This window comes from Thunnus maccoyii, chromosome 24 (assembly GCF_910596095.1).
Source record: "Thunnus maccoyii chromosome 24, fThuMac1.1, whole genome shotgun sequence".
Lineage (NCBI taxonomy): Eukaryota > Metazoa > Chordata > Actinopteri > Scombriformes > Scombridae > Thunnus > Thunnus maccoyii.
Genome location: NC_056556.1, coordinates 15699874 through 15719238, shown reverse-complemented (window position 1 = coordinate 15719238; position 19365 = coordinate 15699874). Strand labels below are relative to the sequence as shown.

Sequence of the window (19365 nt, the reverse complement as noted above, 5' to 3'; positions counted from 1 at the left end):
TAATACAGTATCTGCTCATAGCAACTAAAACATGATTAGCATTTTTATGGGTATGTTTGGGTACTCACAAGACTTTGTTAAAGTAGTCTTGTCTTAAATATTGAAAAAGTCAACAGTGAAAAAACTTAACCCTATGTTTACTTTATTACTGTAACATTTAACCAAAACCATGATCTTTCCCTAACCTTAACCAAAGTGCTTTTGTTGCCTAAACTTAACCACACACAGTGTAACAGTAGAACAAAGTCATAAAGTCAGCAAACTGAATCAGAACTGTTATACAGCAATATCTAAAGTTTGCTAATATCAGCCACCATAAACTACTGCTCATACCAGACCAGGTAAGGCTGTAACAGCAAAACTCCTGACTGTATAAAGTGAGCAAGATTTTGTTTTATTGCTTATGAATTCAACTGTTAGTTTGTGTGTGAATGTGTTATTTTTTCTTTCAAATGTCATGAAGTGTGGCTTTAAATAGCTGCAACACTACTGACCAAAGTTACCGACAGTATAATGCTCTCCCTGATCTAAAGGTATAATCAGATGCTTTTCTGTTATTTGTGTAGAAAATTATATGGAAACTGTATTTGAAGATAATAAAAGCTACAGGATTCAAGGATCAAATATTTGTTATTGCCAGCTTCATTCAGAAAGTATTTTTATTTATTTTCATATATCACTTGTCAAAAAACAAAATTACCTTGACCCTTTTTATAAATGGATGAATACAACATTCTTACCCTTGTGTTATCTCTTCCTCAGGGCTCTTGAGAGATCATCCATCAGACAGTGAGGCGGAGTGCTGCGACGTCCGATGGGACTCCAAAATGGACAACCCCTCAGGCGGGACGCTAAAAAGGACTGCTTCTTCCTGCCAACCCGAGGGGGCCACGGTCACCTCCGCCGCCACCCCGAGACTGTGCAGCGGGCGACTGAAGATCTGCCTGCTGGCCCTCGTCCTCCTACACACTGTCATCATCATTTCAGCCTCCCATAATTCTACGTTGGTGGGCGTGGCTGCCATTTTCTCGCCAGAGGAGAGTGCTTCTAACGAGGAATGAACCTTGGGGTTGAATCAAGGCTGGAGCTTGTAAAGAAGGATGTTGCTTTTACAAAGAGGATTATGGCTTTTACAATGTCATGGCTGCCAGGGACACATCTGGCATTGACATGCTGGAAATGCCTCTACAATCTGCCGCAGATGAACCATCAACCACAGGAAGTGGGAGGGCTTTTAACTGGAGCTAAGGGTGCTGGGATTGGACATCAACCGAACCGAGATGTTTGAGAACCACCCCTCTAAAGAACTGACCTCTTGCCACTTGAAACCTGCTCATTGTTTCTATTCCATCCAAATGTTTTCTAGCATATTGTCCCTCCTCTCCTCTCCTTCCTCCCTTCCTTCCCTCCACCCTCTCCCTTCCCCTTCCTGACGTTTTCGGTGTGTGTATGGATGGCACGTCAGAGGAAAAATGGACATCGATGGAGTGTGCGCTCTCACTCATCATTACCTTTAGATTTTTGCTGCATTTTTTTCAGGTGCCAGAATGTTTTGACATATCAACTGTACTCCACTTCCTACTCTCCATCACCTTAGAAGCATCTTCTTACTACCTTGTATGTGATGTTGCTCGAGGGGCCTGCCAGGACTAGCTCATCCATCATTCATGTGGGTCTTGTTTCTCTGAAAACAAAATGTATGTGATTCTTCTATATTCTAATGTTCAGCTTGTATTTCGTCCAACTAGACCTTTTTTCCACCCCTTACGACGGTACATGCCTACACATTTTAGGACCTTAAGTGCTCTGAGACTGGCTCGCTTTCTCTTCTAACTTGTTGGGCCATTGAGCAAGTTAGGAGTGATGAGGTTGCAAAGGTAGTGGCGGTTCTGCTTATTACTGCAGGATGTTGCAGGAGTTGATGCTGAGCTTAGAGTTTAGCTGTCTTTAGGGATGAGATGCCAGGCAGTGCTCCTGGATGGGTGGATGTCGTTTCTAAAGTGTCAAGATTACCTCATACGGTAGTGTTGGTGTCAGGCAGCTCATGTGCTTGTCTTAATGCCACAGTTAGTATTTAGAGTTGTTGTTCATGAGACTGCAGGGACAACCCAGGGAAAGTAGTTGCGCTTGCTACCTACTGAACAGAGGACAGCCGCATGAAGCCAAAACACCAGGGGCCTCATTTATGAACCGTGCGTATACACAGTTTCATGATTAGACCGTGCGTATGCTTGAGAATGCGTGCACATTTAGAACCACTCCTGACCATGCACAGGTTCACAGGTGTAATCCACACAAACCAACTCTACTATCAACCATGTAAGTGTAACTGAAACTAAACTGTGGTACCTGAAGTCTGTGCTGTCAGTAAAATTATGCCGTTAATGTTTCTATTTCGTCTAGTTTCTCCAGCGATGCATTGCTGAGCTTATTTGGCTCCATATGAATGATCCAGAGGATCTGTCAGTGACATTCAGTCGGAATCAATCTGCATTAATAAAGACCTGTTATGTTTCTGTACCATTCATTTTTAATAGGTTTTTTTCTGTTACAACAATTAAAGCAAATTCATAATCCATGAATTACATGGAAGTGGTACAGTTTCCAATATCTATTTTGTGTATGCAATTCATTATTTGATCATCACATAAAGTGAAATATTTTTTTCCCTCTTCTCATACTGTATCTATATTTATTTATCTTTGGACAAGTCACATGTGGAAATGTCGAATAATAGATTTACATTTAGAACTATGGTGATCTTGGATTCTCAGCTACAAAACGTTCATGGAGAGTAAGTTTGACATTATATAGTATATTTACAGCAGGTGCAATATTCTTTCAACCAAACACACCTTCAGACTGTAGGTGGCCTAACCACATCCTCTCGTAATGACTAATTATGAGCAAGGGACACTTTGATATCTTAATCTCATTCTCTCTGATTTTTTCGTCTTTGTTTTTCTCAGTTTCAACAAGTAACTCTACATTAAGGCTGCTGGGACTTTTAAAGGGATGTGCTTGATCATATTTAGCATTATGGGGTATTTCTGTATGTAAATGAGCCCGTGCATGCACAAGCAGATTGGGTATTACAGGTGAGATTTATCATTGTTCATTGTGTGAAGATGTGCATGTGCTTCTTTGATAAATACCCATTTTCTTGTACTTATGGACAGTTCCTACGCACACATTTAGAACTTGGTCTACGTCCGGTTTGATAAATGAGGCCCCAAATCTTCGAGTGCCTCTCTGCTGCGCTGGCCCACTGAGGCAGATACTGGCAATGGAGCAATATAGAAAAAAAACACACACACAGCCAGTGTTAGTGTCCTACTTTGTGGCATCTTCACTGCTGTTGGCTTTTCGGTATCGTAGAGTGGGTGCAAGTGAGCAGCCAGCCAGTCAGTCGATCAATCAATCAATCAATCAATCCGTCGACTCTCAAATCACCCTTAGACGAGCTGATCAACCGCTATCTTTCACAGACTAGCAAAGGGCTGTGTTAGTGTCAGCGTGTGAGGAGTGTGAGGAGTTTTCAAGGGCTGATCCATCCGATTTTGTTCTGTTTTTTGCTGTCTGCTGCTAGTAAAGTGCACATTGACATGTGATCGCGCAGGGATTAAAGGACCAGTGCGTAGGATTTTAGTGGCATCTAGCGGTGAGGTTGCAGATGGCAACCAACTGAATACCCCTCCCCCTCCTCTTCCAAGCATGTGGGAGAACCTAAGGTGGCTGTGAAATTCGCAAAAAAATGTGAAAAACCCTCTCCTCTAGAGCCAGTGTTTGGGTTGTCTGTTCTGGGCTACTAGAACATGTTGGGTTCCATGGAAGAGGGCCCGCTCCCTATGAAGATATAAAGGGCTCATTTTAAGCTAAAACACAACAATTCATATTTTCAGGTGATTATACACTAATTAAGACATACTTATGAATATTATATTCCATTTTTGCAAGTCTGTTCCACTAGATGCCACTAAATTCGACTTACTGCACCTTTAAGAGGTGTTTTAACTCCCCCTTTTTAGCGAGGAATGCACTGAGATTGGACAGAAAAAGAAAAGATTTATCCAATACTAAAATCTGATACCAAGAGCAACTAGTGATATACCAAAAATGAAGGCAAATCAAATCACAGAAGGTTCTAAATCTCTGCACTGAAGCAGAACGTAACCCTAACCCAGGCTAGTTGTAACGATCAGTTGAAGACAGACTGGACTTTTAACTTTAGCACTTGTTTTCACCTCCAAATTGTTCTTGGCTGTGAAAACATGGTATCAGTGCCCCCCCTCCCCCATTAACAGTTTGACCTTACCTCACCTCACATCACGTAACGACCATCGATTTGCTCTTCACACACACATCAGAGTGGGATGGAAGTCAAGTCTATGCTTGCCTCTGGATTTCGAAGTTGCAGTTCTTAGACTTTAGCCCCTCTCCCTCCCCTTCCCAACCCCCAGTTTACTCTCTGATCCCTTTTGCTTGATATTCTTGTGTGATGTGTTGTTTTGTTCGTTTGTTTCCCTCAACGAGAACAGAACTACATTCCCTTGAAGACAGCAGCGGATGTAATAGGCCCACACTTGTACTCCGTCCCTTCGATCTCTAGCTGTTCATGATCTGAGTCCTGTGGATCTATGCAGATGCCCCCCCCTCCAACCCCCCTCCTTGTCCTTTCTGTTGTAAATATGTCCTGAGGATGTGGGATCCCAAGATGCCCCTGACCCCTGTCCCTGCCTCCCCTCCTACCTCCCCCACCCCCCCACTGTTGGAATCTCACTGTGTTTTCTGTTTGCCTCCTTGGTTTTTGTCTGTTTTTTGAGATTTTTGCCGCATTTTTCTGTTGTCTAAAGCAGTGGTGTGAGTTGATGAGTAGGACTAAGTTGGATGTTAAAAAGATGAGATAAAGAGGTCTTGAGAAAAATATATAAAAAAATGAAGCTTGAATTGAGAAAAGGGTTCAAATATAGAGAAAAAATTATGATAAAGTTGTCATATTGTCATACTAGAGATGCTTTAGTTTGCTAATTTACTTTCTTTTTTTTCTACAAAAGACTTGGATGAAATTATTTATAAAATGCGTCCTACGAGTCATGATCTTTTTTGGACGTAAAACAAATACATTTATTAACATTTTGTTCAAAAGAAAATAAATATAAATTATGTTAAACATTATTGGTGTTTGTCTTTTTTTCACTGAGTGTCTTCTACATTGATGCAATGATGATATAGTATTTGCAGTCCAGTTATTCTTGTTGACCAGCAGAGGGCAGTGTAACAACCATGTCCCACAATTCAGACCACAGTCAATGTCCTGATGGAACACATTTTATCAACAGTTAGCCTACTGTATGTCTTGTCTGTGGAGGGTTTTAAGGGCTGAATATAAATACATAAATAATTATATAATAAATATATAATTATATAATAAAATGACCAAGTTAAAAGATAAAAAAATATATATAATTGGTTGCTTAATAATATATAATTATATAATAAAATGCCTAAATAAATGAATAAATTATATAATTTAATGCTTAATTGTCACCATAAGTAAATAAATGACAAATTAAATGAGATACTAAATATATAAATGTTAAATTTATTTTCATTCACCAATCAGAGGCTTTAACCCACTCCCTGACTTTTGATGGATGGAGATGACAGATTCATTTATTCTGCTGCAGCAAGTTATACTATGGATAAACAAAAGTATATATACATATAAATAAATAAAATTATAAATAGATAAATAAATGTGTGAATGAACAAATAAGTAAATAAATATTTGAATGAATAAATAAATATACAAATGTGTAAATACATATATACAAATAAATTTAACATTTATATATTTAATGTCTCATTTAATTTGTGATTATTTATTCATGGTGAAAATTAAGCATTAAATTACATATTTATTCATTTATGTAACCATTTTATTATATAATTATATATTTATTCATTTATTTGAGCATTATATTATTTTAAAAATATATAATTATTTATATATTTAGTTTCGGCCCTTTGAACCCTCCATACCTAAACAGCTGGCCCTTGCCCGTTCTGTCTCGTAATACCCCACTTTGTACCTCAGGAGGCGATAGTGAGTCACTGCAGCGTCCAGTCTGCCCTCAGTCCAACACAAGACGAAGAAGAAGTAACACTTCCTCTTTTAGGTTAGATTTATTCAAGCAAACGTTAGCTCAGCGTTAGCGCTGAATTTACATTGCTATCATACTTTGTCAAAGTCCTAGTTGTGTAGTTTGCTAGCTTACAGAGCAGTGATAATGCACTACTGATTCGGCGCCTACGTATCGTAGCGTAACGTAACCATGGATGTATGAACGTAACGGACCCCCCTGGTTTCGGGTGATATGCTGCCCCCAATAGGTGTCTACGTAGTTCCGGCAAAATTTCCGCCATCTATATAACTTCCGCTATCCATCCTGCTGCTGTGATTTTTGGAAAGCGATGACGATGTATCGGAAAAAGTTTCAGTTCCAGCGAACCGATAGCACTACAGCTGAACATTGCTGCGTGCCTTTGTGTCAAGCCTCCAGTAAGTACAACAAAGTACTTAGTTTTCATACATTTCCCTCCGATGTGGACATCAGGCAAAGATGGTTTATCGCTATCCGGAGGGGGAACTGTACAGTTGGTCCCCACACCCGAGTATGCAGCCGACATTTTAAAAAAGAGGATTTTCGTGAGCTAGTGTCCAAGATAGGGCGGCGACTTTTAAAGAAGGGAGCCGTTCCATCGTTGTTTGAGTGGAACAATTACTCCGTCCTTTCAAGACCGTTGGGTTGGGAGAGGAGCGAGCGACCGGCAGTGCAAGATACATCGGGCAAGAAGGTTGATAAAATCCCCCCGGACCACGACTACGCTGCGGCTCCGGATCCCGCAGTCGTCGACTTAGCTCTGGATGAAAACACATCTCTCAGAGAGGAGATCCTCCAGCTGAGGAAACAAATTGAGAGGCTTACTACGAAGCAGCGGTTTGGCATTCACCGTTTTGCTGGCTCAGACAGAGACATTAAGTTTTTCACGAGGTAAGATATGCAGCAGAGCTAGATACACTAACATGCGTTAAGTTTACATATATGTTCACATGTCCTGATTAAAGTTTAATGGTTAATTAATGAAACTAGAACTCACCACTGTTTCAAAGTTTGTGTGTATGGCTGGACTTAAAGTACTTGTAAATGTGTAGTTGTGTGTAGTGGAATAATAGTTATTGTCAGACTGCTTGTACTTGCAATATTTCGTTATTGTTGTTGTCAAACATGTACTCCTGATTATTGTGTTGTACTTTAGCAGTAGCAGCAGATACAGTATTATGTGTGTGTGTGTGAGAGAGAGAGAGATGAAGGCTAATGTAATATATTTGTCGTACCTCCAAGGTCATAGTAGACACTGATAGAAGTTTTAAATGGTAACATCTGGATTGTATTTCTTTAGGTTTGCATCCTATGACCTCCTCATGCGCTTCTGGGCCTTAATAGAGCCATGTCTGCCATCTATGGTCAGAGTGACACAAGAACAGAGAGGCACCCTCACAGAGCCAAGTTCAACTGCAGTAAGTATTCTTTTATTATACTACTACTACTACTACTACTACTACTACTACTACTACTACTAATAATAATAATAATAATAATAATTTAATAATAATAAGTTGAGAGAAACATAATGTAACTTTTCATTATTTTTGAACAGACTCATTCCCTGCAGCCCATAGATGAGATGTTCATGTTTCTGAACTATCTTGCACTGGGTTCAAAACAGTGTGACCTTGCTGACCAGTATGGAGTCCACCAGTCCACAGTCAGTCAGATAATTACAACGTGGAGCACCTTTCTTTATACTGTGCTAGGGTCAGTGAAGATCTGGATACCAAGGGAGAAAATAAGGGAGCATTTGCCAGCAGAGTTCAAGAACCATGCAGATACTACAGTCATCCTAGACTTCATAGAGCTGAAGTGCCAGTACCCGTCATCACCTCTTCTCCAAAGTGAAGATTTCTCTTCATACAAGTCCCCCTGTAATCTCAAAGGGCTGCTTGGAGTTGCTCCTCATGGGGCGGTCACATTCATCTCTCCACTGTATGCCGGATCTATTGGTGACAAACAGATCATGCAAGAGTCTGGGATTCTCTCCCTTTTGAGACCTGGGATGGCCATCATGGTCGACCGAGGTTTTCTTGTTGATGACTTTGTGCCGTGCAAAATCTATAGGCCGCCATTTTTCTCTGGTAGATCTCGGATGTCTGCCTCCAAGGCAAGGGAGACCCAGGCCAATGCACGCCTGAGGGTGTATATGGACCACCTGATATGCCGAGTGAAGGAACACAAGTTCTTTAACACTGAAATTCCACACAGGCTTTTTGGCAACATTAATCAGCTGTATGCCGTCGCATGTCTCCTGACAAACTATGAAAACGGGCCTCTTGTAAAGGTTTAGACTAAGAAGCCAGAGTAGCATTTGTGTATTGCATTTACATTTAGTCAACTGGTGAATGCTTTTATTTTATCCAAAGTGACAGCCTCTCCTGGGCTTTTTTTTTTTTTTAAGATGGACAAAATGTAAATCTTGTAAATAGCAATTATCTGCATATACTTTCATGAAACCTGTTTTATATTATTCAGTTGATTGAATACTGGTTTATTGAAATACATTCACTGTGTTCAATTTAACCAGTACACAGATATTTTTAGTCACCTACCTGTCAGTTCTGCTCATCTACTTTTCTATAACAATTACCATAGTTTACACAAGACACCAAATCACTCCAATGTTTCATTTAACAGAGAAGCTATGATCACGTGTTTGCATACACATTTCAGTGTAACTGGCACACAAGAAAGGAATGCTACAACAAGTGCTTTATGATCAGACTATTTCATAAAAGTTTTAAGTGATATAACACCGCAAGTCCAGATTCCATTTACCTCAAACCAAAATAAATTTGTAACATTTGACACAAGTGCATGCACCACTGGTAGGAGATCAATCTCTGATTTCACTTTGGATGGTATAGCACCATTCTTAGATATTAGTAGCTGTATGTGTATATGAACACAAGAGAATTGAGAGAGGAAAGATCACATTTGGCTCTCCAGCTAGTGCAATATCTCACTCTGTCAGTGTCTTGGGATGAAATTGATCATTTTTGTCTTGAACAACATTTTGCCAGTAACAATACAGCTACACATCAATTACAGCTTAAAAGTTAAACATTTTCCAAGTGTACAGAAAGCAGCACAAGATTTTTTTTCTCTCACAGATATTGACCAACAGTGACCATCAATGCACTGGCAAGTTTTCTTTTAGGACAGCATTGTATCTGGAAAGCAAGGTGATGGGCAGACAGGTCATATCAATACATGGACAGAGCTCAGTAAGGTAATGTTAGCGTGACAGGCGTCACTCAGTCCTATCAATGTAATTATCTAGGGAAGCATAGAGAGAACAATAAAAATAAGATTGTCAATTTTTTCTTTGTTTCTGTGATTTGCTTGTCTTGGGGAATCCTCTGAATAAACATGTCTTCCTGTGTATATATGGGCATCCACTTAGCTTGTTACATTCGAGCATTTAATTTCAACGCTGCCAAACACTGGCTGCCCCTTTGGATCGTACACAATCCCACCAGGTGATGACCCTGTCCATGGTGTATTGGGGTGGATAAGGAACCCACAAGGTTAGTGGTTAACCTCCCTTGCTCTGCAGTACTCCTCTACTGCTGCAGGTTCCATGTCAAGCCCCCTCTTCATCGCTACAATCTTACATATTGCACCTGTAAACTTTGAGTAAAATCATGAAGTTAGCACACATGTAACAATGTAACATGATTAATAAACACAAACAAAACATGGAAAACTTTTGAATTATGATGTCAAAAATAAATCTACTGGAATGTTTCAATAGTGCCTAAACACTCAGATGTTGACTTTTGCAAGTGGGTTTTGGAGATCCTGGGTTTTTTGGAGGTCTAGATATAAACCAATCATAAGTGGAGAGCAACTGGTCGCCAGGATTACATTAAGCAGTTTGGAGTGTTTTGGTTTTCCAAACTGTACAGTAGCTGTGGGATGTTGTTCATGCTCTCAAGTCCTGATCAGACTGCCAGAGGCCACGTAATTCATGAGTCAGTTCTTACACATGGTATTACGCCCCTCCAATGTCCTGACTGACAGGCAGTGACTGACCTACATACTGCAAGGAAACATTCTTCTCACAGAGTAAAGTTTTGATTATAAACATTTTTTACAAACAGGGCTGCTTTTGAAGGAAAAATATCCTCATCAGTTGAGTTCAGGGGCCAAAACCCCCCCCCAAATTTACTAAGTGCCACAGAAAATCAAAAATGTGTTTAACATTTCTTAACAAAAAAGCAGGCAACATGACAGCACAAACATGAACATCTTTCACCTAAGGAGGGATTTTTTTTTTTGTAGCTTTGAGATGTGGCCTTGTCCTCATTTGTTCTTCAAAAATGTAGCCCATGAGTGAAAGTTATTAGGCAAAACCTGTCCCAGTAGTTACTCAGAAAAGTGATTTACTATCTTGTTTGAAGAAACAATTAGATTCTTGGTGATGTACAATACAAAATTTAACTTATGCAGATCATTATTTTTGCAGAAAATAGGCCTGTTGCACAGCAGATATTTTGACTCATCACAGCAGGAAGAGCACAGGTGTTACTGATAACATTAACGTTGGCTCAGTTCTGTTCAGGTGTCCAAGGAAGCCACGCTGGTGAAGCACCATGCACGATACCAGGGTCATGCATTGGGGATTAGGCCATCATTAATGTTATAAATTGCAGCTGTGCTGTTGCTGCTTTGATCTGTCAAAATGTCTGCTGTGAAAAAAGGTCTATAAGCAACAAGGAAGCAGCAGATGACAGTGTGATAAGGAGCTTTTTGGGGTGTTTTTTTTGTTTTGAGGGTATGTACAGTAGTTAAGCAACATTAAAAAAAAAAGCTTTGGGGTTAAAAGACAGCCAAAGACCACCAACATTTTATCACATTTTATCTACAAGATCTAACTACTACCTTATTCCAGCCACAAGGTGGCACCATAGGACCAGTTTAGATCAGAGAGTGTGCAGAGTTATACATGCTATGGATTTTCCCCACTTTACAGCCAAGTACACTGGAAATAAAAATACAAATAGTTAGATGATGTTTTCAATTAGAAGAGTTTAAAGTCCCCCTCCACTCACAAATATGTGTTTTACTGATTGTTACTTCTCCTGGATGTTTGGCTTCACTGTGCAATGATGATATGATGACACACATATGATATATATGCTAGAAGGCTGTTTTCACGTTCATCTGCAGGAGGTGGAAAGTTTCTCTATGCTCACCTTAAATGTGAGTTTCAGAGGTGAACCTGCGAGCATAATTTGTGACATCACAACTAGTTCGGAGCCAATCGTGGTCCAGTATGCAACTTGTAATTTGTTTCCACAAGTGTAATGTGTACTTTAAGTTGAAAAAAAGTATAAAATATATGAAAAATAATTGTGACAATAACAGCATTCAAAGTATTCAAACATCACAATTGAGAGCATGAGAATAGAAAATAAAACAATATCTGGAAATAACAGTATGATGTGCCTCTCAGTGCTTACATTCACATTGAAAGGTCTATAGAGGACAGATTGATGTATCTATAACAAGTACAAATACTCCATAGAGATGGTACAGGTTAATGTACACTAAAATATTATTGGGTGCATCATTATGTCCTCATTCTTCAGCTGGGATGATCTATTTTGACAAGCATCAAAGGTAACATGGGCACAAAAGCCTGTTAGTTCATCTTTTCCGCAGATTAACATGTTTTTCATTGTAAAATACTACGTAGTGGCAGGCCTGGCTGTTAAAGTGGTTTGACTGCAATTTCCTTTCTGTGCCTGTGCCATTTGATGAAGTCTCCCACAGCAGAGATCACACATCTCCCACTCATATTTTTTTTACTCTGAGCCACATATCAACTGACCTGACATTTACACATCTCATGGGCTCTTTTTTTACTATGCAGACAGTCAGAAATTTGCACAAGAGCAGGGAAAAGAGGAGATACTTTTTTTTTTTCTTACTTTGAGGTCAGGTTATATTAAGAAAAAAAATCCTGACTGTGTCATCAGTGTTAAAATGCACTGTCCTCATGAGGCTTTCTGGGTTTTGATGTTCATGTCCATTGATGCTAGAAGTCCGCCCTACAACGCTATTACTCTTAAAAACACATGATTATAAATGAAACATTTATTTTGTCATCTAGTGTATTTTTCCCGAAATAGCATTATTTTTCAGCTGCAATGCGTCATCATTTTCCAGTAATGTTCAGTAATCATACAGGGTGAAATCTCTCATAGGAGAGGCAGAGAGACCAGTTTCGCATGAACAGAAGCTTTGCAATATGATGTATTGTGTTTTCAATAAGAGGTATGGCTGTAATGTGTTCCTAAGCTCATAAATACTGTAGCTGTATGGCCTATGGAATAAAATATAGCCTTATACATACCATATACATATACATATAAAACAAACTATAGGGCACTAATTAATAAGACTAATACAGTAGTCATATATTTCGAGATGCTAAAAAACTCTCTTGACCATATAGAAATAAAAATAGTGCTTTTTTTATGTGTGCTTATAGCTCTTCACTCTTTTTTTCTCCTCTCTTGGTCAAGGGCCAGCCATGTCATGCCACAAAACTTATGAACATATACAAATATAAAATTTTGATGTCTGTATGCTGCAGTGGGTCATCTGGCTCACACAAGCAAGTCCCATCGACTCATTGGCACCAGCTGGGAATACTATGTCAGGCAGCAGTTTTACCACTGTCAGCTGCTGAGGTCTTGGCGAGAGCACACCTGAGGATGGTTACTAATTAGCCAGTGAGAAGAGAAGGCTGGGGTAATGTGTTCTGAGTTGCAAGTGGCAAGTAACTTAGTTCTGAGGATACTGTGGTGCTGGGAAAACATGAGGGAGTGGATTTGTGGCTGCCCCTCACTCCTCTCCTTTCTATTTACCTGCAGGGAAGTAACATTGCTACAGAGCATCCCTTAGAGTATAACCCGGTGCAGGAAGAGATTCAGTTCTTTCAACTCTCTTTCACCAACCCTCCCCATTAGTAAATAAAGCAATGTTGTGTTTGAGCCTCATTCCGGTGTCTGAGTAGTGATTCACTTGGTTTAAAGCCCCCCAGTTACCACAATGCCATGAAAAATATTGCTCAATGTTTTCAAATGTATCTGGTGCATGTTTTAATAAAGGAACGGAATAAAGCTACGGAACGGGTGCAATAATTTACCAACTCTTGACACATAACGGGATTCTGCGCCAGTAGTCCACAGGCTCTTGGTACTGACTGGTTTTCTGTGCCGATAGTTTATTCTGCTGGGCCTCTAGTATACTGCTAACAAGGTATTTTTTACCATCATGTCGGGGATCTTAGTGCCATTAAATGTGATGTTTTTACTGGACGTTTTGACTGTCAAGTCAGGCATTTAAGTGCCGCTAAATGGGACAGTTTTCCTGCATTTTACTGTTTTAACCCAAACCATGATCTTTTCCTAACTGTAACCAAGTGGTTTTTGTGCCAAAACCTAACCACTTTAACCTAAACCATAGGAAGTATCGGCGTATCACCTGCAAGCAAAAACATTCCTCCATTTTGAAACAATTTGAATTTAATCACGTGATCTTGCACAATCTATACTGTACCAACAATAATTCCATACAAACAATAAACAGACTATTGACACGGTGAAATCCATACCAATAGCCACTTCCTTTAATAAAATGTGATGTAAAGCAAAAATAACATTTCTTTCTTGTAGTTTACTCTATGTTCACTTTTTTATTGTATCAGATGGATTTTTATAAAGAAAAAAAAATTCCACCTAATAGTGTTCACCTGTATACTTAACACATGACTCTGAGAGGGAGTGAATTTCTAACACTACATACCAGATACTTGTTAGTGTCAAGTATTAAAGCCCCTGAAGCTTTAATTCTCAAGTACTTCTCTGTAACATTAAATATTCATGATATGATATTCTGATGCAATTATAGCTAAATACAGAATCAGCATTTTCTAAATGAAGCTCCAGCCACTGCAAACCAGTGAGGAGAGCACAGAGAAGAAAAAGAAATACAGAAATCTTTCATGTGAAATAACCAAAACGGTTCAAACTTTGGCAGAAAATGTTGTGTTTTTGTAGTACTCCATTACTCATAGAAAGAAGCTGATTGAGAAAATAAGTTGTCTTTAACTTTCAACTACACAGAGTCATTACAGCATCAATATACCAACACTTCAAAAAGTTAAATTAACACTAGTATCAACCTATATCGGCACTTTAAACTGTTGAAATGAATCTAATAGTGTTGATTTGTGTTTGCCGATATAGTTGTGTATTCTTGCAAAATGATTGATAGGACAAAGTATAAATGGTGTAACTTTAAAAAGGATGAAGTGAGATCATTAGTGAGACTTTTACAGACTCAACCTGATTTTTAAGAATTCGGATGCTGAGCAAAATTAAACACCTGGTCAAAGAATGGATTTGCAGCAGCACCTGTCACTTTAAAAAAAGACTGAAATCCAACATGGATGACATTTTGAGACAATGGCTTTCATCTTGAGATTTTAATGTACCACAACTAATGGGTAGTTCATACAAGCCAACACACACACACACACACACACACACACACACACACACACACACACAAACAGAAAAATAGAAATAAAGACAAGCAGCAAAAGAAGGATATGATTCTTCCTCTTTCTCTTTTTTCTAAAACACATACATACATGTGTTACAGCACTTGTGTTTAAATTAAACAGCCCACCACCACCAAGCAAAACCAAAAAGCCCAGTCTGTGTTCTTGCTGTCAAACGCTCGAAATAAAATCGGAAATGCCAGCATCCCTCCCACATCTCTTGCTGCCCACTCTCTTTTTCAGTCAGAGTTTATTTATTGAACAAACTGGCATCCAACTCGCCCCAAAACGCTTCAGCGGTTTGACACCTCGGCTACCATCGCCCAACACACCATCCATCGGACGCCCGGGCTCGTCTGCATCAAAGGCCATGTTCGTCCACGAGCTGCTGCTGCAGCAGCAAGCTGGAGGGGTGACAACAAACTCCTGGCAGGCCGCGTTTGTTGCTGCTGCTGCCTGAGGGAGAACAGCTGAGGTTACTACTGTACTAGCAGCTTTGAGGAGTTAGGCAGTTTGACATCAGAGTGAAGGAGAATAATGTGTTTACATGATTCTTTTTGTCTGAAGGAAGTGCAGGAGCACGGTGCTACATTAACTAATACACACATGCAACATTGTCCAGGTGACTATGCAGTCTCACATCATGCCCTCTGGACGCTTGTGTCACTTCACATCTGTCTTGTGCACTCTGTCGAACAAGCTCCCGGAGCCATTGGGTTTTCAATCTAGGCTGAAAAACAGCTACCACATTAAAATTTAACACTGTAAGAGTTTTTTCATGTGTGTAATTGCATTTAAAAAAAATTGATCTTGGTGTTTTCTCTTTCGGGGATCAATTCTATGGAAGCAAGTAGGAGCCAAAATAATTAAAATCGTATCAGCTACTTATTTTAAAATTCTCAATGTGTTGAAGTTTAAATACTGCTGAGTTTATAGCACTGAAATATTTTACTTTGTCTGAATTTATATGGTTTGAATCTTAAGTATTTTTTGGGTTTACACATTTAGATAGAAGACAATTCAATATTCAAAAACCTATATTCATTCACGCTATGATATAAAAATTCAAGTCAAAAAGGTTTCAAGATGAGAATTTCCAACCACAGATACTTCTACCTCTTGTAGGTTAAGCAGATTAGACATTTTGATCATGTGACTGTCAGAACAGAAATCTCATCGATTCAGGCTTAACTGGGTTGACTTGAACTTTTAAATCACAACTTGACTGAGTAAATTTAACCAACCTTAATATAGTTTTTGAGACACTTGAATTTCCCATCTGAATTTGAGAACACTATAAAAAAGGTTCCTTTTTTTTTTTCCTTTCTTGAGTCTTAGCATCACCGTGACATTGCCAGGCAGCCAGTGTCCAATAAAGAAATAGTCACATAACCCCACGTAAAACCATGTGTTGTTTTTACACTTTTTTGTACGGATTAAACACAATATATAACAGGTTAATTGTTCTAGTATTTTAGTTACATTTCACAATTAGGTATTGAGCTACAATCCAATTATAATGGCTCTCATTTTCCTCCATAAATTCATGCACGAGTCCTGGTTACAACAGCTGCAGCCTAAATTAATTTCAAGTAAATAAGTAGATCTAATTGGTTAATATTTATATATATGAAGAATATATATGCTACATTTCTCTTCAATCATGGTTTCAGTTGCCCCAGATAAACAAATAGTCATGACGTGTTGACACGCTGGTCACATCACTGAGGTACGTGTGATGCCTTGGGCGGCTGCTGTTCCTGTTTGTTGTCATGCAAATCTTGATTGTTTTGCAGTACTTAGAGGTCAAGTGTCATGAAGAGAAAGACAATGGAGGTGATGGGGGGTTTTTTCAGTGCAGTTTCTCAGGTGGCTCAGTTTTCTAGCCGCAGGTTTTCCATACCATAGTGTAAAGAATGGCAGCATATAATATTTCAAACTCATTATGTACTTAAAGTAATAAATGGCTGTCAGCTAGTGTGTTGTGGCTGCATTTTCTTTCTGTTTCCTTTTCTCACTGATATCAATATCAACAGGTGACAAAGTTAAACCCCTTTCTATAGGGGACAAGCAGGTATTATGGAAAATGTAAGCTAAGTTTAATTCTCAATGGGCACATTGTCCAAGACATTTTGTGTTGCATAGCAGTTAAAGCACAACAACATGGATATACTGTATGGACACTACACATGCTGTACACATTCTCTTTTGGTTTCTTGGTGCAGGCCGCTGAGGCAGCTGGTCTATCTGAATGTCCATGCGATAAACTGACACTATGGCTCTGTTCACACCTGGTATTACAAGGCACCTTGGGTGATCTGATCGCAAGTGGACAGCTCTAAGCACAGGTGTGAATGCACCCAAGACACATTGGCCCTGTTTGCACCTGGTATTAACATCTGTCTTGGGTAATCCAATCACAAGTGGACAGCTCTAAATAAAGGTGTAAACGCACCCAAGACGCATTTGAGATCCGATCACTCAGACCACATTCGGAGGTGGTCTGGGCCGCATAAGGCCACATTCTTTTAGTAGTGTAAACGCAATGCGTCCTGGGCCACATTGAAGGACCGCCTACTCAACCGACGTCCTCTATTTTCTGGTAGACTAGGCACACAACCCTCCGTCCAAAGCTGTTCAACCTGTTTGATAACAGGATAAACAAATTATTTTGTTTTTCATGTGGATTAAAAAAGTAATCGACCACTCGTTTTTTCCTGTTTTTCTGGTTCCCCTAACTGGTTTCAACCGGTTCAAATCGACAAATAGAATAGAAATTAAACCATTAACTTTTTGCTTGTCTGTCTCTGAACGTAGCTGGATAGTTTCATCTGTCCTGTCAAGTTGATAACAACAGTTTTTAGTTTAGCTGCGCTGCTCGACATAATGAGCTCAGGATTTATCAGGAGGACAGCTGCTTTAGTGTGTGAGTAACAGCTAATCTGTTGGATGTGTAGAAGAACACGGAACATTAATTAACATTAGATCCTGACCGATACTGTCGGCGTGTCAGAGATTTAAATAATCAATGAATTTATGCCACTGTGTCTTGTACATAAATGCGCACAGTGTCTCTGAATGGAGAAACGCAGCTGCAAGTAGATCACTGCATATAACTCTCTCTCTCCCTCTCTCTATTCCGACGTGGAATATTAATATATATCCTGAATGTTTATCCTGTTATCAAACAAGTTGAACACAGCTTTGGACGGGGCGGAACCGGTCTGGTCCTCCCGCTGGTTAAAAACGAACGAATTGGTCTTTGAAAACGGAAATGATGTCCGTGTTTATTTGCATATAGAGTGGGGAAGTGAGATCTGATCACAAGTGGTCACTCAGGACGCATTTGGAGTCGCATGTTAATACCAGGTGTAAACAGACGTACTTAAAGCTGTCCACTTGTGATTGGATCACCCAAGACGCATGTCAATACCAGGTATAAACAGGGCCATTGAGGACGCTTTGAGATCTGATTGCTCAGACCACATTTGGAGATGAGGTCCTTCAAAGTGGCCCAGGACACATTGGGCCACTTTGAAGGACCGCCTACTCAACTGACTCCTCTGTGTAAGCTGAAGTATGCACTCATTTGTACGCAAATGACATCATATTTAAGTGCAAAACAACAAGAAGTACACACAAAACATGCCGTCTGACCTCCATTTGGGCTGCAGAATTTTGATTTGTCCACACCCAAAGGTCTTTGCAAACTTAAAAAAACAATAACACATTTGGTCTTTGCAAAGGGAAATGATGTACGTGTTGATATGCATACAGAGTGGGGAAGTGAGATCCAATCACAAGTGGAGACGCACTCTAATGCCAGGTGTGAACTGATGTCCTTAGAACTTGTGATCGGATCACCCAAGACGCATGTTAATGTGAACAGGACCTATGAGAGGTGAGTAATGCAGGAAGCACAGAAACTCATCGATTTTTTTTTTTTGTATGTGTCCAAGAATCTGTAAAACGTCACAATTGCCAGATGGCTTGTGAGATGCTCCCGGCTACACCAGACACTTAGCAGATATTGCTCTTTGTAAATCTCATTTTCAAGGTCCTTTACGCTCCTTGCCTCTGTATTACTTAAAGTTTTCCACTGCATGTATCATTCACAATAGTGTACCATATCTGTGCTATAAGTGACTCATGGCATTGACATGTCACAGGAAAGTTTTCCTTCAATGCATACTTTCCACACTTTTCAGTTGCCTGTTACACGTGTAAGAATTCTACTTTGCTTTCAATCTCTTCTTTTTTTTTTACTTTGAAATGGCTCTGAGGTTAACATGGGTTGCCTTAGAGACTACAGGATAACCACTCTTCATCTTGCACTGAAGGATACCAGCACACATCTGTGGCTGTTAATCAGTCTGATCTGCAGCACAGAATCACATTTAGTACACTTAAAAATACTGCAGTGGACAAATAATTAAGCCCCGTGCCATTTTGTTTAATTAAAGCTGACATTATCATCATCTTACTCCTACTTGAGGAAAGCAAATCTCAGCGTTGTGGAAATGGAATAGCATCATCACATTCAAGACACACAAGATAGGAAATCCATTATAAAGGTCAGTCAGACAGAATTAGATTGCCTAGCAGAAA

General features: G+C 39.5%; 2 protein-coding genes across 2 annotated transcripts in view; both read left to right on the top strand.

Annotated features, from left to right (window-relative positions):
* Nucleotides 1-3927, top strand: part of LOC121891645 (transmembrane protein FAM155A-like) — a 33317-nt gene extending 29390 nt beyond the window's left edge. Inside the window, exon 3 of the mRNA XM_042404137.1 lies at nucleotides 763-3927. Coding sequence (XP_042260071.1) covers nucleotides 763-1061 — 299 coding nt within the window. The 3' untranslated portion in view covers nucleotides 1062-3927. The remainder of the gene's footprint in view (nucleotides 1-762) is intronic.
* Nucleotides 3928-6065: 2138 nt separating this feature from the next.
* LOC121892169 lies at nucleotides 6066-9500 on the top strand. The gene is made up of 3 exons (XM_042405041.1): nucleotides 6066-7055; nucleotides 7465-7582; nucleotides 7723-9500. Exons 1-3 carry the CDS (start codon nucleotides 6475-6477, stop codon nucleotides 8464-8466), a joined length of 1443 nt encoding a protein of 480 aa, XP_042260975.1. The 5' UTR covers nucleotides 6066-6474; the 3' UTR covers nucleotides 8467-9500.
* Nucleotides 9501-19365: the final 9865 nt, after the last annotated feature.